We start from the raw sequence: 22,833 nt of genomic DNA, 5'->3' as shown, positions 1-22,833 counted from the left end.
TAATTATCCATTTTGTTTTGTGCGTGTACAATCACAACTGTTTTGCAGGAATGCATCGTAGACGACGATGAACTATCTCTTTTCTGTCCGTAACCGTGCAAAATTGATATGTTTCGTTAGGCCCATTTTGGTACAGGACTTACGGTGTCTTTCATGCACAGCAACTAGGAAAACATGGAATGGTCAGTACTTGCAGATTTTTAGAAAGTGTTGAGAAATGACAGGCACATTTTGGCAGTAGGCTATTCTATTTTGAGTTTGAAAAGGGACATACTTGACTATGTAATGGGGACTTTTTGCCGTGCCATTTTTATAACTCTGAATTCTGTTATTAACCTGATGGCCAATGAAAAAATAAAATGTCAGTCAGATCAAAATTAAATGTCACGTGGGTTACCGTGGGGGAAGACTGAATGGGCTATGCGTCGTTCACGTATGTTCACTCCTTCCACTTAGTTTGTGCGCATGCCCTAAAATTCAGCAAAGTCGGGGTCAAAGTTTCTGCTCCTTGTTAAAATGGCGACGCCAGCCAGCAAACGACTATACCAAAATCTATTGGAGGAGTTCTTCCGCATTGTATAAAAGTTTGCTGAATTTATACCAGAGAAATATAATAGGCTGCAGATTTTATTTTGTGATGTGTTTCTTGTGAATCATAAGTGACATTTGGGAGTAAATGGGGTGAAAAATGTCTGTGTACGTTATATTTCCTGTATTTAAGGGGATTCTGAAATCGAAATTTTGAATTGTTCTCCAGTCCTTCCACACATGCTGCATATCGTGGTAATTGAAATAGTGTTTCAAAAAAGATACACCATGTTACGTTTAAGCTATGGTGAGTTGTTCTTCGTTAGTTTTATCAATATCAACTTTGGCTCTCTGTCGATGATGGTCGACCGTGATTTATGCGTGCACATGTGCACGTTCATGTACATGTACGTATCTTTTGGGATAATTTCTGTTTAAAAAAATATCAAATTATTGTGCAGTTGAAAGGAAACGAAATTTGTTGTTAACAAAGGAAAATGTATTTCCATCAATAGAATAGGGAGGCGAGTGCCGCCTGGCTGTGCCACCCCTGGATCTGTTACCGTACCGCTGAATCATATAATTATACTGAGATCACTGAGAAGAAATGGACCCGAACATGGAAATTAAGGAAATTAAAATTAAAAATGAAAATAGACCAGCATCAATCCTTCAGCTCACTGTATTCGAACCTAAAAAATTGCCTTGTGGGTTCTGCGCCCAGGGAAATGAAAAAAAAATGGTGAGGGAAAAATGCAAAAGTTATGCGGTGTTGACCAAGCATTCAGGCGCACGGACTCCTGAAATTCGCAAGGAATCGCAGTTACCGGCTTCCATATAGGACTCTTCTGGGATCTCGGGGTTCCCGGCCCACCGCACTTCCTCCCTGCCCATCCATTTAACCCCCAAAGGGGTTCGAGCGACCATGCAAGGGAGGAAACGAGACAAGCCCCTAAGCCCTGGCCGCCGAGTCGGCCATACGTCTCGAACCTGTACTAAGGCGCTCACCTGGACTTCGCGGACAGTGCCAGCCGCAGAGCTTACCCGCTAGGCTAAGGTACTGCTGGTATTTGACGGGGGTAAATTAGAGTCTCTTATAGCTACTGACTGACAGCAAGCTTTGGGAAAACAAAAAGCCACCACTGGGATTCGAACCCACCGTCTAACGATCTGATAACCGCGAGCTTAACCACTCGGCCATTTCAGAGATATTGATTTTAGTTGTTCATGTTAAGGAGATAACAAAATCATTAGCCTTACTGCACAGAATGTTGCTGTGTAAAGTCTGAGTGATTAAAACGCTACAATATTGCATCACATGGTAAAAATACACATTCACACAAACAATGGCCTCTTTACTATTTTAAATGAACGCGCATCAATATGGGCAAGTCCCCGGATCACGTCTGTACACCTGTATACATGTCCGAACTCTTTCATAGTATATTATGTGAATGATACACCGTTTTTACCTCCCCCCCGTTTTGGAGAAGGGGGTTCTCGTGTTTCCTTTTACTAGCATATATACCATATATATATATATTCTATATTAGAGGGTCCTGAGAGCCATGAAATTGAGGAATTGAAGAATTATGGCACTGAACCTCTGGCCCTGGCTCGGGGCTTCCAATTCTGAGCAATTTGGATGAAGTCGGGTCCGAAAGTGGAACTATTTAGCCGTTTTAAAGAGTGTTGCAATTTCAAAATGGCTACTTTTCCGGGCAATGAGATATCCTTCATTTTAGGGGTGGTCTGTTTTGGGTGAGAATTTCTCCAAAATTCATTGGTCAACCCACTAAAAATTGAAAGGAAAACGAAAGAGGACATGTCGAACATAGTTTTTCTGTACATCCTGAACACGTGTGAGAGTTGTGTTTTTTCTAATATTTGTGAAGTATGGGGATTTATCACTACTGGCTATGGGAATTTACTTCCTGTGGTGCACCCAGCTCACATGGCGCGCTCGCAACGCTGATACGGTAAGAGCGCCCTCAGAGTTCAGAAGTATTTAGTTCGTTTTAGACTTTGTGTTTGGTTTGCAAACGTCGTCCTTTGATTTCACATGCGTTTGGTTAATCTAAAGATTGATATATTTGTGTGTAGATTTGTCCTCCTGTCATTTCGTGGTTTGATTTCAAATTTTTGTTTATAAATTTGTCCTCTTGTTGTTTTTTCCTTTGCTTGGTTTTAACTTTTTCATTTTTGTAAATTTGTCCCTTTGTTGTGCTGCGTCTTTTGCTTGATTTTGAATATCTTTTTTTTGTGGATTTGCCCTCTCACCACTTGACTTTGTTTATCTATAATATCGTTCTCTTGGTGTTTTGTAAATGGATGGGCAGGGAGGAAGTGTGATGGGTCGGGAACCCTGAGACCCCAGAAGAATCCTGTATGGAAGCCGGTAACTGCGATTCATTGCAAATTTCAGGAGTGGGTGAACCTGAATACTTGGTGAACACAACATAACTTTCGGATTTGTTTCTTATCTTCAGGTCGTAAGTGCGAAAGCCCCGTGATGCTATGAAGTATAATTATACAAAAAGTGAAGTTTGTTTTAATTAAGTATATTTTTCCCACTTCGTTTTTACGAGATGCACTTTTTCCCAAAGTTCGTTTGTTCTAAATATATATTTTCCCATCCGTTGTTATGAGATCTATTTTAAAAAGATATTTGTTATTTTTGGAAACAACTCATGATTAAGATCAAGTTTTTTTTGTATGAGGTATATTTCTTAAGTTCGTTTTAGGAGATATACAAACGAACTTGAAGCTATAGTGTCTCGTAAAAGCGAAGTTAAAATTATATCTCATAAAATGAACTTAGAAAAATATACATGTATCTCTTGCTGGCGTCAGAAAGTTTTTCTGTGTTGAAATGAGGAATCCGAATCAAGGTGTTAAAATTAAAATGAAAAGTCTCCTCTATTAATGCCAGCATGGCTGTTATCGCTAGAATCTGCAGCTTCATTTTCTTTTGCGTTCGCGTTTCCATTTTTTTTTTATTTGTAGTACTTTTCACATAGATACTGGTGGGGTGTTATGAAGTATTTGGGCAGACTGTCTCGAACCAGCGAATGTCTTGGAAGGATTGCATTGAAATCGCGGCCAGCAGGCACAATTTCGCCTCCAACTGACGCTGGAATATCCGTAGTTAAAGGAAACAATTTCTGTCTTGTCAGAATAATGAGACGTAACGGTCTCGTGCAGATATATGCTTTTATGAATGAATTTTTTTTCACGGAAACAGTTCTTAGCAGAAAGAATGTGATGGCCGTTGGGGTTAGGGTGTTTGTAAGAATTTCAAAGGTTTCCCTTTCGTTCCTGTTGAAAGGCTTGTGCCATCGCTATTCAAAGGGTTTTCAATTAACAGGCAAAAGCTACGATTCCATCGTAACGTTAATTCATCGTCATCGTAAGCATCCATCTCGTCTCTTGAAAAGTGAGCCACCTAGAAGTACTGGCATTATGTACTAATTACTCGAATTAACAAACGACTTTTCTTGCTATATATCGTTTCCTGTATGCTTTAACTCATCGCCTAGCAGGCAGAAGCTTGATGGTGTAGGTCAGTTGCATTGTCAATTGTGTGAAAAAAGGTCCCAGTGCCCTTTGGTAACGCACATGACAAACTAACCTTAACTTTCCGCTTAAAATACCAGTACTGTAAAAAAAAACTCATGGGCTGCATGCCAGGTTATTAACGTTTGGAGGTATTGTGTACGACATTATTGGGTAAATCAACTGCGGGGAAGAATATTCGGACGTAACTTTGAATTTAAAAGAATTCTTCCCACCATCCCACGCGGCAAGAACACATCATGTGCACATCAAGGTACAATGCGAGAGAGATACCTTTATTCAATGGATTTTACTTTCCTTCTTCACTTTCAACATTTGTACAGTAACACAGAAAACAAGAATTTGGGTGAATAGAAACTTACGTCAGACACATCTCTACACAGGCCCCTGAGCCACGTCCTTTAAAAATAGCTTGGGTGAATATAAACTTTGAAAAACCCACTGAATGTGTACAAAAAAGCACCTGCCCCCATCAGTACAGACGGTGAGCCGTTCAAATCATCTTCAAAAAATAAACCTGTATCCAAGGCGATAGTTTAATTTGTAAAATTCACAAAAAACACAGCATGTAATAGGTAAACTGGAAAGTTATTACTACTGCTAGTTTCTGTGCTTTTTTCATGCAGTTTAAAATTGGAAATCTACTTCGTGATGAAAACCTTACCCATTGGTCATTTTGGTGCTGAAGAAAATATCAATTAAAGGTTGTTTTTCCTCTCCTTTACATACTTTACCTCCACCAAGCCAAGGGTGGAAAGTATAAGCAAAAAGAATTATATAAACGGATCAAAAATAGACTAATAATTGGTTCAAAAGATAAAGTGTGATTTACCCATTACACTATTTACAATTCTGAAATCAAAATATAATACATAACTGTAACTCCAAAAAGAGTTTAAATTTCTTTAAATGACCTTCTGTTAGGAAAGACCTTCCCAAAAACCAAGGCATGTGTACTTCAACTCCACGGAAAACAAGAAGTGTCATTTTTAAAGGCAAAGTTAAACCGTGTGAAACAACTAACCTCAATACCTTTAGAGTGGTACATTTGTCAGGAACTCCTCTTAACTGGATACTGCAGTAGTCCAACGGTATGTGTCCTCTATACTTGGACCATATGGGATGACCAAGCCCTAGATACACGTATCAACTGGAAGTGACTGGACCGATCTACTGGGTGATCGGTGTTGTTCTGTCTTCAGAGACGCATGGCAGCTTAAATGAAGGGTTGGATCTAACACATTTACAGTTACATGTAATACAAAATGTTCTCCATGCTGATCTTTCTTCGCAGTTTGAATCAATCCACATATTTCTCCTCTTCAACTTGCTAGACATTGAGGACAATCAAATTAGAAGCAAAAGTAGTAATGTATCTTCAAAGTAAATCATGTTTGCATGAAACCTGTCACACGGTACATGTATATTTTTCATGCTGAATTCAAGTTCTGTACAGAAATAGAGAAATAATGCATTAACACCTGTTTGTCTTGGCACCCACGTTTGGCACACAAAACGAAAAGTTTAACCAGCAAAATAATTCTATGGGTGTGTTTTTCGAAATGAACAACTTCTCAAACCTTAACAACCTGAAACTGTACATTATTTAAATAAAAAACCCTGAACATTATGTAGAAAATACATGAACATTTAAAGAATAGACAATCATCAGGTTCATTCATGAACTCAACTACATGTACAGGAAATACTGCAGAAATGCTGGGAAAAACAAAAATGGTGCAATATGTCTTAAAATCAATTTTCCTGTATATTTGAAAAAAAACCCAAGGCAACACAGGCAAGCTATTTAATCTTAAGCTGCATATCCATGAGATACATTTTTGACATCACCACTTTAAATATGAGCAATTCACAACACAGCATGCCACCAAGAGTTTGCCACAGTCAGTTTACGGTCGACATGCTGCCGTGATTAAGTGCACTTTGTAAGTACATGTACATGTAATTTGGGTATATTTGATTGAGGCCGGTGTTCCATGCATCACACAAAACTATCATTTTGACTACCTAACTGACACCTATTTGAAATAAGCAATTTCAAATTTTAAGCCAAGACAAACAAACATTCGGAAAAAAATTCAAGTTTTCCCATGCACAGCGCAGTTAGCGAATGAGACTTTATCCACTATTTTATCCCATAATCCACTGCAAAAAGGCCTCTCCATGAAAACCTCTTGGTGGTGCACTGCATTATGAATCACCGGTGTTGGATTCTGTATTGCTATTTGTTTAACCTTAAAAATCATCTGCCGGTTTTCAAGCATAACTATAACTTGAAAATAAGGAATCAACTATAAACAATACCCTATCAACTAACACACAAATTCTAAATTCTGAACTGGAAGCAGAATCCTCCTCATTTAAAAGGTGTAGCTCGATCCATACAAATGTACCTGAACATGCGTTCAATATGCATGTTCACACAAACTTTGACCAATGTCAGAGCAGTATTTCCACAATCAAATTGTTACCCGTGAAATTGGAGAACTTGTTAAAACATGACTTTTTGTACATGTCTCCGAGCATGGTCAAGATTTTCAACATTTGAAAAAATACTGTTTCCTTTAACAATTTGAGATAGTAAAACTCCAACAGAAAAAGTAAAAAGATCTATTACATAGAAGGCAGCTTAGCACATGGGCTAAAACTCTACATGTAAGAACCAAACAACAATCTGCAACCAAATCTGTCCAAAGCTATCCAGTGGAACGCTGCTATACCGAACACTGCTATACCGAACATTCAGCTGTAACAAACATCGTCCTTGGCTCCCAATAATTTGTGCACAGAATCTACCGAACACTGTTCAGTTGCCGTTTGTAATTCCCGAACGTCAACATGATAAAACAGTCAGTATTTTTATGTTGGAAAGTGACAAGTGGCCATTATTTCCCCTAGGATTAGAAAGGAAAGCCACCAGTTGTCAACGGTATTGAATAGACACTGGTTTTACGACTCCGCATGATCTGGTGCAAAAGAAAACCGCACGTACGCACACCATGGCATTGCACTAACAATAGTCTAAAGAGGGCGCCGCTGATACACAAATCAACCAAGATTCGCCACAGCATGCATCAGAGGTCGATCCCGAGTGGTAGCTTCATGACTTTTAGGATAAACTTGATATCAATTTTGTGACTCAAGATTAAATAAAAAACAAAAATAATTAACAGATACATTTCTAGAAACCTTAAACTTAAGCAACGGCAAAACATCACGAAAACAGCGCACCATAGTATCACAAGAGGGTGCACTTCAGTTAGACAAGGCGTTATTCAACATGGCAACGAAATGTTCGCCAATAAATTTGCTATACCAAATGACCACTGAACCGAACATTTAGCGTGGACCCCATCGTATTCGTTATAGCAGCATTCCACTGTATATACGTGTACATTTGTATAGAGGTACACTTTTTGTGCGACAGATGTAGTGAAAAATGCCACCAGTGACTGCTTGGACTCAAAGCATGCTAGTCGGCAAGTGGCTTATCAACATAACGCTGGTTGCACAGCTGGTTATCAACAGAGGCAGAGCACATTGCTGTGTATGGCTACAGAAGTATGTGCGGTAAGGTTTAAGGCGGTTTGACCGTGCTAGAGATGTTGACACTTTCATTTCAACACACTGGCATAAGGCATCGCACAAATCAACCTTTTTAGGATCAGTGGTACTTACAATAGAGACAAACCTGCTCAGTGTAACCTTTGTTGCAGTACCCCACCTTCAATCATCCAGCTCAAACATAACTTGATTGCCAAAAGTCACAGCGCTCTGAGTTCTGTGATCTTGCAGTTCCAGAGGCACTTCTGCGTCGTTTTTGGAGTTAGCCTGAGATTTCTCCTCTTGCATCTTAGAGTCTGTTTCTGTCTGGACTCGTTTATTAACGGGCTCCCTTGCTGGACCCTGCTTTTGACCTTGATTGTGGGTAGCATCCATTCCCCCAAACTTGTCCTTGTATCCATTGACAGCGAGGTTCTGGGACGTTGGCAGACTTCCCTCAGATGAGGCTGAGCGGAGGGGATGCCTGGGCTCAAACCAGGACTCCTTCATCCTCCCATCATCCTCGTCCAACGCCATGGCCCTCTTGGCTGCGTTCATCTTCTTCCGCTGCCGCTTGTTGGCTTTGGGCTTCTTCTTCTTCTTGCTGTCGGGGGCCGGGGATGTACACTCTCCCCCGCTGGAGTCGCTGCTGGTTTGTCTCTCCAGTCCAGCCCACTCCGGGAAGACCACCTCCTCTTGGAACTCCTCATCTTGGTCCTCGTCTTCATCCTTCTCCTCCCTCCCTCTGGCCCCTCGCCAATACTGGATCTCTGAGTCGCTGCAGGTGCCACCTTGGTTCTGGGATGTGTCTCGGAGCTTCGTGATGAACCGCCGGGGTCTGGGCGGCTGGTGCCGTTTGTTCTTGCCTCTGGCCTTGCTGGGACTGCCTCTCACCATGGTCTCCACCACCACGTCTTCGCTGAAGCTGACGGACCGCTGGGTCCTGTGGCTGTGGTTGCCGTCCCTCAGGGCACTCCTCAGGCCAGAGGGAGAGCAAGGCGTGGAAGGATTGGAGTTGTCGCTGCCCGGCGATGAATCTGCCTGCTTCAGATCCAGCTTGAGCGCAGCTGCTGTGGAGGACAGCTCTCCTATCATGGCATCTATCACCGTGTCTGTGACAGTGCCCAGTGCAACATCGGACATCTTATCTTCTGACAGTGCATCCCCATTTACTTTAGCCTGTACAGGGTGGAAAGATAAGTTTTAGATTTTTCCAAAGTTGACAGCTATCAACATGTGATGATGTTAAGTACATGTATGTGTCTGCATGCAAATTAGTTTACTGGTATACCTCGTTAATAAGAGCACAATTAACAGCAGATTCTGCTTATAAAAAGGAAATTTTTAGGTCCCTGTCTTTTGTTTTCATTGTTATAATTCCTGACAATACAAGGCTCCTGCTATAACAAGGTAATTTGTTAAGTCCAATAAACCTCTTACTAACCAGGTTCAACTGTATCCATAAAAGACATTACCTTTATGAACCTAAACGTACATCAGTTAGAAAATTTAAATATCTGAATGGTGTAAAATATTATACCAGTCTTTTTGTAGCACGATCAAGGAAGACAGTTCTAATCCTTAGACGAAATTATTGAACTTTCTGTGCTACTGAAAGAACAGACACACTGGTTTGACTTGCACCTTTTGATTGCACCTTTGAAGTTTTGAAGATGGTCGCTTGAGATTAGCAATCTGCCAACCAACCAACCGAGTAGTTGCGAGGCAAGTACAGAATTCTGAAAGCTTCCGACTGCAGCACATTTTACATCATGTTTCAGCACCAACACATTGCCACCTGCTGTTTGCTTGCATGAAAAACTGGAAGTTGTGCAATACATACGTACATGTCTATGTGTTTACCACTTAGTTCCCCAACAGATATGGAATTGTTCATTCACCTGGTGTGATTACCCTATAGTGGGCATTGCCATGTCTTGCTTTGTATACGTGCAGTTACAATTAATTTAATGTCAGCCCCCCGCCTTCCAAAAAAAAAAAAGATGTAAGTGGGTTGCAGCTTTTAAATGTACAGGTACTTTTTTTTATTCTACTTTCCTATTTCCACAGACTCTGTTATCCAGAGATAGTCAGCAGCACTACCAGCACCAAATGCAAAATGGAAGTGCATCCATTCAATATGCAATGAAATATTTTTTTTTTGACATTGGACATTTTTGACATGAATAGTGCCATTTAAAGGGCCATAAGTCAAGTTTAGGAAATCCTGCACATCTACATACACGTAAACACAGGACAACTTGGACAGGGAAGCCAGTGCAGCTGCAATTATTCCAACACTGCATATATTTGAAGTATTTAATAATTATTAACAAAATTAGTGCCAGGTGAAATTGATCACAAAATACGTGTGCAAGTGGATTGCGCAGTTGTACATCAGCTGTACACAAGACATTAAGTTGTCCACTGTTAGAGGAGATCCTCATCAAAGACTGGGGCCACAAATTGACGATGGGGAGAAAACAAAACCTTGATTTGTAAATTCAAGTGACCAGCATTATCTAATTTTGCCCAACATATTTTCCCACATTGGATGGTACTGAAAATCCTGCAGTTCACAGAACATTTTTAATGAAATCACCTTCTCTCCTCCAAAACACAGAAGCTGCCAGGAGGCCCTGATCAAAAGGAAGGTATTTCAACGAGGCAACAGAAAAATAGCTCCAAGTCCACTCCTTTCTCTAAAATTAAAAATTGAAAATCCCAGAGCCTAATTTAAAATAAAATTCTGACACACAGGCCTGACTAATTTGATAAATTTTAAACCAGCAAATCTTCCAACTTTAGCCCCCTGCTCTGATGACCTTAAGAATGAAAAAGGGGGGGAAAGTGTTCTAGTTGAAAAAGTTTGGGAAAAAATTTACGATTCACGAATGAGGGCAAGATCGGAACATTGGCCTTTCCATTCACTTTTACCCCAATATGCAACAAACCTAAGGGGGGGTCATTAATTTTCTTTCAAATTAGGAATAATGAAATCAGATTTGGAAGAACTACATGTAAATCAAACTTGTATCACTGCTATTGGTTTAATTTTGAACCCGGGTGATTTGAAGTTCAAATGGCAAACATCTGTAAAAAATCAATTCAACCATCGAGAGTTTCTTAAAATATTGATGTTTGTACGAGCAGTTGTTAAAAACCCTGTAAACGAAGACAAAATTAAACTAAACAAATTTCAATCTATAGAAGAAATGTTTCTCCATTTGAAATGCCAATCACAGCTGAAACAATGTACCTCCAACTCAATGACCAGCTTGTTGTCTGATGCCTCAATAACACCACAGTCCATGCCAATTTTATTGGCAGATGCTGGCCGTTTAGCTCTGCGTTTCTTAGTCATTTCCTTCAGGTGATGCCTGACGTTGTCTTCTGTCAGAAAGAGTTTATCCTGAGGGAGAAACCATCATTCATAACCCTCTATAATCAATTCAGTTTGATAGATTACGGACTGGAAACAGTGGCATATCCAGTGGGGGGTGGGGGGAACTTCCCCTTCACAGCTTTTTGAGTAAGGCTTTTGATATGTTTTTCTCCTCCCAACATCATGTTGAATAAGCCTGAAGCCGCATCCACTTTTGAATTTTCCCCCGACACCAAAAGCTGGATACACCGCTGACCGGAAAACCCTATTTCACGGACATTACTGTATGCGAGCCTTGATATAATGTTGTTTTAACTTCAGTTTTGACAATTTGGTTTTCCATTAATTAAAATAAGGCTCAGGAAGTTTATATAAAACAAATCTGCCACAATCTGCCATGTACACGTGTAACAAGAAACCCCTGTCAAGAGGTTTGCCAGGCAACTTTTTTATAGAGTTGAAATATTCCTAGGAACAGCTCTGCTTAGCACAGCAGTTGTCTCAGTGGGCTCTGGTATCAGTTTTGAAAGATTGCTCAGCTTAAAAAGCAATTATTTCAAAGCAACAGAGGTTTCCTGGTAAAAGTACATGTACTTTACAATGCAGGTCAGGGTTGAAGTTAAGTATTTGATATAAAGCGTATTCAGCCAACCAGAGTTCCTATTAGTGAACCCCTCAGGTAGCCAATGTGAACTCTATAGGGTTGGACTGCACATTTCTCAGGCGTATACAAATCCTTCACAACTTCCTGGATTGATTTGGAAGCATTTAGAAGCGTTCAAGTTCAAGATCAGTCATGATGATCTGTAACATTTTCACAGGGTGCCAACTTCTTTTGGAGGTCAACAGATCACGTATTGGGAAGGTACACTGATTAGCAATCTCATGTTTATAGTTGGTTCCTACATGTACATTTATTACCCAAAATTACATGAAAAACAGTTGACTTTGGTGCAACCTTCCATAACAAAAAATTGAAATGCTTCATTGGAAACACACTGGCCTCCCAAATTACATGCATGCCTAATAGTCCTGCTGGTCCTACCTTGTAAACAGCCAAACCAACATATCGACATTACATCGCAACTGGCACCCACATAGTGGTACATGTAACCATGGACCACAGGTGGAAAGAACCTCTTAACTTGAAGAACAGTACCATTCACAGTTAACGATGAAACTTGTACAAAGGCAGAACGCACTGTTTTCCACACAGCTCCATTGTTGCAATCATAAACCCGAGGGGTGTGTGGTGTAATATTCACTGTAGATTGTGCTCACAGTTTGTAAACCAAGCACTTCCACTACTCAGTGCATTAGCATAATAAACATACATGTACACACTGTTCAAGCGGGAAGTTCAAAGTTCACCCAAGCGTATCCATGGCAGGTCATCAATGCATACACTTTGCAACACCGATAGGGATAAGCTGTGATACAAATCAGCTGGCGTCATATTTACAGTCTCCATAAAAAGTCTCCCCTGCTCAGCCATTCAATTCAGTTGTTGACCAAAGCTGCGCATGCATTCAAGCAATATTTTAGAGGTTTCAATTATCTTAAAGGTTTCTAGCAATGGGGCTGTTAATGCCGACTGTTGAGAAATCAGCTTCAATGCGCAAATATAATGTTTACATTTGGAGCTTTTTACAAGGGAAGGAAAATGAAACCAAAACATTTACCTCTCTCTATGTTAAAAACATTTTTGCTCTTTTTTTGGGGGGGGGTTGAGTGAGGGGACGGTTGCATGGCTCCCATTGGGATCCCCTGACCCCTCCCAGGATGCATCGGTGTGCATGCGGTGACGCTTTGATATAGGACCTACCTCCAAGCTGTTCAGGGACACTCCAGCCTTGAAATGAGACCATTCTCCCTGGCAAGTTGATGTTTTATGTAGGAGGATGACAGTTTCTGTAGCCTGCACATCCAGCTGCATGTCCCCAATTTGGCATGGAGGTTCAAACACCACACAGAACGAGTAGGGCACGGAAACTGTTTCTGTTTATTCCCAAAAGAGGAGGGAATGAAATGTACACAGGATGCAATTAGAGTGGCCCAAAGGTAAAATCTTCATGACTTTTTTGCTCTGGCATGCTCTCATGGGATCTTCTCCGATCAAAAGCTGGGAACGGCAAAATGAAATTGATCAAGCAAGTATGTTTTCTCTGATTACTTTTTGCCCTACTTCACACAAGGTAAAATTAAGACACTTCAGATGTGAAAATCTGTTTCATTTTCTGTAAGGTGAAGGCATTACTAGATTGGACAAGTGGCTATGCATCTCACAATGACTGTAACGTAAGTTTGATAAAATCAATCCTTGAAACTTTTGACATACAAAAAGTTGTGACTGGTTGGATTCCCAAGCTACTTTGACATTAACCCTAAGCATACATAATGCTAAAGATTACTGCTTGTAGTAAAATGTAGTAATCAGTGCCGCTGCTTGTAAGAGGACATGACCTTATTGTTCTCTGAAGCCATAAAATAAAATAGATAAGACAATGTACCATACAGTGCTGTGGCACTGTGAATGCATGGCTTTATTGTTCTCTGTACCAGTAACAATGGAAGTAACCTAGCCAGAAGTAGTAATTTGTAGTGCTAGGTCCTTCAGGCTCAGGCTAGTACTTAGTATTTCGTAGTACTGATTACTGTAAGCCAAACAATATGCTTGGCGGTTAGAGTTAATAGTAGCCAACAGTCTCAAATCCTCTGATTTCCATAATATTTTAAGTACACCCCAGGGGTTAGGGTTAAGATACCAAAACTTGAGAGTTTTAAAATCATACTGACAAAGTTGTATTGTAAAAAATCCCATCTGTAAGGGCAGGGTAGCACAGGGAAGGAAGGGGAAATGACTGCATCTTTGTCATGCTGTAAAATATTCAAATGCAAAATGAAATTTAATTCTGGACTCAAACAAAAGTCATCATGAACAGACACAGTACCTCCATTGATAAGGGTTTCGCTTCTGAACTTGAGTGACAGTGTAGTCTTGTCACCAGAAATCTGTTTCTGTAGACTGTCTGGGTCTGTGCCAGTAACATCAAGAATGAAGGATACAGTGGCATCATCTTGCCTAAAGATGTAGTCAGGGCAATGCTCCTCATCTCTTTCCATCTCAGATGAGGCATCCTGAGATACTTTCTCTTCAGGAGTGCTGTCTTCTTCGGCAACTTCTCTGTCATCTTGTTCAAGAGCGACTTCTTGACTTGGTAGCTGACCTTGCTCCTCCTGATTTTCAGGAGGAGCTTTATCGGCATTGTCTGTTGCATCACTGCTAGTGAAAGTTCTGGACTTATCTAGCTGGTCACAGGCGCTTTCCTCATTTGGAGAAGCATCTTTGTGTGCTCCCTTGTCTCTGTTTTCAACTGCGATGGAGTATTCTCCTGGTTCTTTTTCTGTCTCATTGATCTGCGGGATTTCTTCCACCAGAGAAACGCCCTGTGGCTCTGGAGCAAAGGATGGCAGCTCAGGAATCTCGGGTGGCAGGACGGGAAGGGTGATGGTCAGGCAGGACTTGCTCTTGTCAAACTTAGCAGCTCCCTTCTCTTGGTTGACAGGATAGGGAAGGACCAGGTTGAGCTTGTAAGAAGCTGGCTTCTGACACTCCAGGGCAATCCGCTTCTCGAAGACATCCAGCTGGACCGTTGCTATCGACTTTAAGAGGGGCAGCTGTATCTTGACAATGAGTTCGTGGGGACGGGTGGTCGGCATGGAATCGGGCGCATTGGTAAAATGTTGCATGTCAAAATGCCCTCTGTGGATAATGCTGTACTTGGGCTCAATTGGATCAGAGAGATTATCACTGGATGTGTTGCGCGTGCCTGAAATCTTTGAAGCAGACTTGGCAGGTAGATTGCTTCCTCCCTTTGCATTTTTCTTGTTAGCGTCTTTGTAAGGATATTCTATGTTGAAATCTTTCAAGGCATCTGTTTCACCAGACGGCCCGCTTTTGCTCTTAGTTCGTAGCACAGTTGGTCGGGGTTGTCCCTTGAATTTCAAATTCTTCATTTTTGTAACATTTTGTCGATCCAGTTTAATGTTGAAGTTGGACTCAATGCTACTGAGAGCAGTGTCGTCCATCACATTCACGAGTCTCTTTTCCTTCTCGGCAGCTTGAAAACAATCCGGATGAAACACACAATCGTACACCACGCACTTTTGCCCACTCTTGTCCAGGTCTTCCCTGCCTGGGGCCAGGCTGTGGGGCACCGACCACTGCGTCCCCAGGCACCCATCGGCACGCCGCGCATTGGCAGCGGTCGGTTTGGCGATTTTGTCGCTCTTGCACACGTTTATGAACGCCTTCTGCTCCCCGTTCACGTTTGTTTTGATAACGTATCCAGGCTCAGGGTGAACGAACACCACATCAGTGCCACGATTTTTCTCCAACTGAGCTATTTCTTCCTCATATTTCTTTCTGTTCTCGGGGTCAGATATCTCTTGAGCATATTCGACAAAGAGCTGCCTGAATTTTTCGTCTTTTAGAGCTTTAGAAATGCGCTCAAGTTCTTCGGGTGTCACATCCAAGTCTTCAGACGACGCCATGATGCTGTTTATACACAAACTATTTTGTTCAAAAATTTGCACTGATCACGCGTCACGAAACAGCCGTTTAGTAATGATACAAACGATACATTTCGAAATACTGTCAACAGGTGGCGCTCATTCTATGCAGTTTCTCGAAGCTTCTGTAGCAACAGTCGCGTCGTATAGACCTCCGTGAAATGGGACAGGAGTCGCAACGGGGACACCGATTAGTCCAACCGGAAAATTTCACCACTTGACCTAACTTGCCCTCAGGAAATTCCCCACCCGATGGGGGAAAAATGGTGTACCCTCCCTCACGGAAAAAGCAAAAATTTCACCACTAGACCTAACTTGCCCTCAGGAAATTCCCCACCCGATGGGGGAAAAATGGTGTACCCTCCCTCACTGAAAAAGTCCTGGCAACGCCCATGCACCAAGCTGCACCGATTGCGCACACACCAGGCACTTTAATACCAGGCTCAAGAGATACCGTGATCAAGAAGGCGGTTCCCCCAAGGCGAGGCCTTGCCATTGCACTCAGGCGGGGGTTGACCCGTCCGATTCCCCCAAACGTGGGGAACAAGGAAGTACATTTTCTGCTCATAAAAGCAATGAAAGGTTATGAAAAAACTTGCAATTTTGCCTCCCCGAAAAAAATTGTCTCCCCTTTCCGAAAACTGTCCCTGTCGGTCCGTCTTTGCCAGAGTTCCATTTCTAAAGTGAGAGATTTCAGGGGAATTTTCAAAACCTAAAAAAGAGCCCGTAGAGTAATGCATCCTAATACAGCTTCTATTAAGCCATTTGCGAGTTAAAAAGTTGAATAAAATCTGGTACACTGAGTTATTTGATTGCACACAAACGTAACAATTTTATTTCTCCAGACTAAGGACGCTGTTGCTATACCTCGTGATTCGGGGCAAGCTTTTGCATAGCGACCACCATGTCTGGAATAGACTGGCTCCTTTGTTCCCTTCTTTTCCCTAGAGAACAGTGTATTGGTGCAACCGTCTCTTACGTAACTACGCAAAAATTTGCCCCGAATCACGAGGTATGATACCAGGCACGATATGTGGGAAAGGGGGATCCCCCTAAGGTGATGCACAAGATGTATACCCTAAGGCTATTGTGCCTACTGCACCCCCTCAGAAATCTGAAAGGAATTCCAAAGATTCCATCAACGCAAAAGAAGACTCAATAGAGGGGGTCCCCCTTTCCCACATATCTTGCATCATATGGGAGGTATAGCAACAGTGCTTTTAGTATGGGGAATTCAAATTGTTTTGTTCCCGTGAATTTAAAGAACTCAGAGTACCATGTTTTATTCAAAGGTCACTCGCAAAAGGCTAAGATGTTGTACACGGATAGCTCTTGGAGCCTACTTGCTTTTAAATCCACGAGCTATCGCACCTGGACAATACGCTCGACTTTCATTATATAAGGAACTGCGCATGCGCTGTTCAGGATTGTTGCTTTGCCTACCGCGCCAGTTTCAAACACCAACACAACCACCATGACAAGGTTAGATACCCCTAGACGCTAAATGGCCCTAACTTTATCTGTGAAGTCATACTTACCTGGCTCAGGAGATACCGTGATCAAGAAGGCGGCTCTCCCAAGGCGAGGCCCAGCCATTGCACTCGGGCGGGTTGACCCTTGCGATTCCCCCAAACGTGGGGAACTCGGGAGTACAATTTCTGATAGTGGGGACTGCGTTCGCGCTCTCCCCGTATAATCAATCTAAAGAAAGGACTGTAGAAAAATTGCACAAAGGATCGGTAAAAATTAAGCGATTGTGAATGACTTTGTGTCATGCACGTGGCGGCAGAGTTCTTGAAAATTTGTGTGAAATCATGTTCACATTTTTTATGATAACTACAAGCACTTTGATTTGTTCTGGTTGCCTCAAAACATTTGGCACTCGATCTTGATACAAGTATAAAGGCCAGCTCATTTGCTTGCCGCGAAAACCGATAGCAGATTCAATATTCGCAAAAGTTAAACGCATTTCAACTCGAAGCAAATTTTTACCTTAAATCTGTCGTAATGCCAAGTTCGCTTTGCTTTAGCCTGCAGTATGAATCGGCCCTTATATCGAGACCTTTAACGTTAACTGAGACCAGCGAAAAGATGTCTCCCGACTGATCGGGGATGCCGCTAAATTGATCGAGGAGACCAGCTGTAATACTGGGCTTTCCAGGACAAGCTTGCGAATCCCAATCAAATACATGGAGTCGTAGTTGCTGTCATCAGCAATCGTTTGGCCACTGGGGAGCGCCTGCAACCATTTTCTAGAGATAATCCCGACCACCGGAAAATTTGATTCGGATTTGGGCTGCGCTCGAAACGGGCTTTCAGAGCTACGTGGCTACGTCTATTTTCAGCACGTCCCCGCGTATTTACAATGGAGCGAAGACATGGACGTAGCTCTATAGGCAACTACTTATGTGAAAGCTGAAATGTTAGTTCCAAGTGATGCAATGAAAGCAATGAAAGGTTACATGAAAAAAATTCTATTCTGCGTCAGCCCGAAAAAGGTTTGCCTTCCCTTCCCCAAAATTTGCTTCTTGGGCCGTCCTGGCCAAAGTTCCATTTCTAAGTGAATTTTCATATCCTAAAAAAGAGCCCAGAGAGTAATACCTCCTGAATAACTTCTAAAATTTTACTGGTTTCTATCTGTATTTTGAAAGGGGGCTGAACACGGATGTCTCTTGGAGCCTACTTGCTTTCAAATCCACGAGCCATCGCACCTGGACAATCATGACAATAAGTCTGGTTTGCATATAAAAGGAACTGCGCATGCGCTGTTCAGGATTGTTGCTTTGCCTACCGCGCCAGTTTCAAACACCAAAACACAACCACCATGACAAGGTTAGATACCCCTAGACCCTATATGGCCCTAGATACTGCTACAAAGTCATACTTACCTGGCTCAGGAGATACCGTGATCAAGAAGGCGGCTCTCCCAAGGCGAGGCCCAGCCATTGCACTCGGGCGGGTTGACCCTTGCGATTCCCCCAAACGTGGGGAACTCGGGAGTACAATTTCTGATAGTGGGGACTGCGTTCGCGCTCTCCCCGTACAAGCAATCTAAAGAAAGGACTGTAGAAGAATCAAGGGATCGGTAAGAATTTAAGCGGTTGTGAATGACTTTGTGTCATGCACGTGATCTAAAAAAAGACTGTATACGCTTCGAAGTGCGGGACAAAGTCGATCAATGGCGGATTTTACTTAACGTAATTTGAATGAACCACAAGGGAGGCAATCGAAGACGTGGACTTGGCAGCAGAGCTCAAAATTGTAGAAGTTCTTCGTGAGAATTGTGTATTTTTCTATGTAAAGACCGCTTTAATATGCAGCAAATCATCCCTGACTGCTATTGGCAATTTTTTTGCACATTCGAAATGTAGGCTAAGTCTAGAGTGCATTTTTGCTGGGAAACAAGGGATTGTGCGGGTACGACTTGCCTGGCCACGGAAAGTGGAAATTAACGACACAAGGGGGTATCACACTCCTCTATAATCTTACATCAACAGGCTTATTGATTTTTTGAAAAAAAATGTGCTCCCCTTTTGAGTGTTATTGAATATCTTTTGGTTGTTGTTCAACCCCTATCCCCAGAATTTACGCCCATGATATGGGTTGATCGTTTTGTGACGAGAAACAACAGCAATAACCATTTCGAATTGAATGATGCAATCTTTTATTCTATTTTAAGCAATCCTATGCACATAATTTATTTACAACACTATGGCACTATTTATAACGCTACTAATTATAACTTTCATTTATAAAAAATTCACTAAATAGCGACATCAAGTTATAATGAATCTCATTAAAAATTCCAAGGAATACATGCATTTACAAATGGTACAAAGTATTTACATCTTGCCACACTTCAAACAGCTTACTTCACTAAAAAAGCAACTGTGGTTTGGGTGCTATGAAAAATTCTAAATATGAACATCAGTGCCTTCTGCAATGCCCAACTGCGGAACAGGAAAAGTGAGAGAAACCGAACTTGGCCCGCTGGAGTCCGATGCGACGCTGCTCAGTAAACCAACGCTGTTGGAGGGAAAATCGAATTAGTTAAGGGATATGAATACATTATGAGCAGTTCAGAGAAGTCACAATGTGAAACAGAATGAAGAAGGGAAAAGAGGCAGAAAGGAAAGTTGTTGCAGCGATTGGAAAACAGACTAACAGGATTGACAAGGAGAAGAGACTCACCGAGACAGCCGAGACGGAAAGATGTGTACGCTGGGCCAAGTCCGGGAGCTGCCTTCGCCTCAGCCGGGCACCATCCCTGGAGAGAGCCCCAAGCAGTACCACCTCCTGCCACGCTGCGATGGTCACAAGACTACGGTGACGGGAGACGGTGGGGTTGCGGAGACGGGACACGGGAACTCGGAGCGCCTCCATCAGGACTGGGGAGGAAGCAACCATGAGATGGGGTACGCCGCTGGCTGATGATGCTGCAGCGGACAGGGACGGTGGCTGGATGTGGACAGGAGATGCTGGCTGCTGGAAGTCCACCACGTCACCTAAAAACACCAAAACAACAATGAAAAGAGGAACACCAAAATTAGATAAAAGTGTATACAACTAATGTTGCAAAAACCGGCAATTTAGAATACCTGGCATATGTATAGGCCTATTTTTGTGACACCAAGGCACCATTGCTTTACCAGGGAGCATTTAGTAACACTAACATATGAAACAAATGACAAGATGTAGCCTAATTTTGACGAACACAATAACATACCATTCTGAATCAGTTGTTTCATAGAACGAAACTTTATATCCGCTCAGAAAGATAACATTACAAAGCTGTCATAAAAGTACATTCGCGAGAATGAAAAGTTACAAATTCATGAAATTTATGAACTCATCGAATAGTTGGTCACCCAGGATCAAACTGTCTGCGTCATCGGTGTCGTTACGTCTAGGGCAATAGGTGTCGTCACTGCCAAGGTAGTGTGGCAGCTCGGGGAAGTAACCATCATATTGGGACAGCCAATCCTGACTGCAGACACTCTGCCCGTCGGACAGTATGAGGACAAATCCTCTTCGTAGGACTGGCGGCTGAACCAGACCATCTCGGGAGAAAGGTCCAGCGCAGCAGCAATCTTAAAATCCATGTTCTCTAAGGTACTACCTTTGAATTGGCAGGGTATGTGAGCTGTCTTGATGAGATGAAGAATTCAAATCGAAATGATGAAGCTGACGAGATTAGCGAATTTTTATCTCATCTTGTGACAATTGTTGTCAATCACCCAGCCTCAGCTATAATTCAGTCAGGCCTAATTGAGAAATAAAAAGCAGAAGTACCCCCCTCTGCCTACAGGACAATGGGCGGCAACACTTTCAAATCAAAGACTGGTCTAAGGATTATGTGGTTTGCGCATAAACGCACACGCCGCGGCTGTTCAAAGTCGGTTCATCAACTGCCTTTGTAAACGTGAGTGACTCTCGCGGGGCTGGTCAGTAGTTGAAAGAGTGCTGCTAGGGAGGGCTGCAATCTCACCCTGGAAAACAGAGAAAAAGGCCTTTGCTCCTCACTCACTTTTTATTTTAGAAGTGATTTCCAAAAACAAGTTTGCCTCATTTTCCCCTGAAAGCTATGGAACCATGAAGTTCTGTTCATAAGACCGGCTGTCTTAAAAGGACAACTACACTTGACTTACCTCGTTATCCCATGAAACTGCCCAGATTGGTCTTCATAATGAACTATAATTTATGCAAAACAGAAAAATACAGTTGTATAATATCCATTGCAACGAGCTTACATATTGTGTACGAAGAGGTTTATTGATTTCATTTTGTGGTGACGAGGTTTCATTTGATGTGCTACTTTCTTAAAGAGACAAAATCTTACCATTTTGTATTCTAAGTGGTGGATTGTACAAACGTGATCTTAGGTTAAGATGTTTGAAGAACATCTTATCACAAAAATTACAAAGTGATGATCATATTGAATTCTTGTCGCTGCTGTGCCGAGTCATATCTCGCGTAAGATCGTAAAGTTGCACCATCGAATATACACTGATGATTGAACAGTAAATTGCATCGATTCCAGTTTTGATTGGCTTTGATAAGAGACTTTTTCCTAAGCAAAGTTGAAGGATGTGGAACTTTCTCCACCAGAAACCCAATAGGAGAGGGTTATACCGGGTGTTGAAAGCCAGTGTCTTCTTTGCGCATAAGACCAGCTGTCTGCCTGAAAAGAACAACTTCACTTGACGTGTGCACTAGTGAGTAGGAGGTCGTGGGTTCGAGTCCCACAAAGTGACGATTGTATTCAATTCCACCATACTGAGCCACATCTCGCTTAAGATCGTAAAGCTGCATCATTGGATATGATTCAACAGTAATTTGCATCGATCATTCTAAGGTCCAAATCTGACCTCATCAAGTGTTTGCACAGTTTGGAGCGGAGACCAACTTTGCAATAGGTACAACAAAGCAAGACGTCTATAAGAAAGATATGCAATACAAGTTATGTCATAAACAGGCAAACTGGTAGATAATTGATTCCCTTTGCTATGTTCAGGAATTGGGGTTGCAAGATTTGGAGAGGGGCCACCAATGGCATTGTACTTTACACCCAAACCTGGCCCAACCAAATGCAGTGACACCCGACAGACAAAAGCCCAAAACTACTGGTCATTGCAAAACCCAATCAAAAGTGGGATCTGACTTTCGTAACAAGCTCATCAGCCAATTCGCGTCAGTCCGCGGTTTTTCTGATCAGCCGTCTCTTTGATAGAAGATGATTACCCTCCGCAATACGGGCGAGTCACAAAAGTGCGTCTACAGAGTTTGCAAAGCGTTTGCCAATAACGATGGGCTAAAAGAACTGCTAGTTTGGGACAAAATATGTTGGGTAAGGATTGAACAGATGCAAAAATAAAATCAAATACCAGGTTGCTTTTTAATCTTTCCAAGCTGTGAGCGGGGTCTAAAGCAATTTCCTCTAATTTACTTGTATACCAAATACCGAGTATTGACTAAGTGTATTGTGTTTTCCTCAATGGACCGTTCTTTAAAAGTTCCGACTCTAAAATATTAATCGAAATGACAGCCGTTCTCATTTAGTATTCACCCGTGACCCCCAAACGCCCAACTACAGCGCTGTTTACGTGTTCTACGCTTTTTAAAATCTCGACAAAATATCGCCACTGCTTTTTCAAAGTTTCGAACTTCGGCTGTCTTGGACGACTAACAAAAATCAGACCAACACCAAA

The 22,833-nt window shown here is 42.0% G+C and overlaps 1 protein-coding gene and 2 non-coding genes across 3 annotated transcripts; 2 read left to right on the top strand and 1 right to left on the bottom strand.

Moving 5' to 3' along the window:
- Positions 1-4,358: 4,358 nt before the first annotated feature.
- LOC110979279 (protein kintoun-like) lies at positions 4,359-15,644 on the bottom strand. Its single transcript, XM_022234937.2, has 4 exons — positions 14,005-15,644; positions 12,879-13,051; positions 10,928-11,080; positions 4,359-8,847 (listed from the first exon to the last, which is right to left on the bottom strand). The coding sequence occupies exons 1-4, from the start codon at positions 15,605-15,607 to the stop codon at positions 7,852-7,854; spliced, it is 2,925 nt and encodes a 974-aa protein (XP_022090629.2). The 5' UTR covers positions 15,608-15,644; the 3' UTR covers positions 4,359-7,851.
- Positions 15,645-17,155: 1,511 nt separating this feature from the next.
- On the top strand, positions 17,156-17,317 carry LOC147800296 (U1 spliceosomal RNA). The gene has a single exon (XR_015428201.1). It is a non-coding gene; the product is annotated as a U1 spliceosomal RNA (small nuclear RNA).
- A 1,188-nt stretch (positions 17,318-18,505) lies between these two features.
- On the top strand, positions 18,506-18,667 carry LOC147800295 (U1 spliceosomal RNA). The gene has a single exon (XR_015428200.1). It is a non-coding gene; the product is annotated as a U1 spliceosomal RNA (small nuclear RNA).
- Positions 18,668-22,833: the final 4,166 nt, after the last annotated feature.

This window comes from Acanthaster planci, linkage group LG01, assembly GCF_054643075.1.
Source record: "Acanthaster planci isolate LZ-2023a linkage group LG01, COTS_SCS, whole genome shotgun sequence".
NCBI classification, from domain to species: Eukaryota; Metazoa; Echinodermata; class Asteroidea; order Valvatida; family Acanthasteridae; genus Acanthaster; species Acanthaster planci.
The sequence above is the reverse complement of the archived record's forward strand: the minus strand, read 5'-3'. Positions and strand labels throughout refer to the sequence as shown.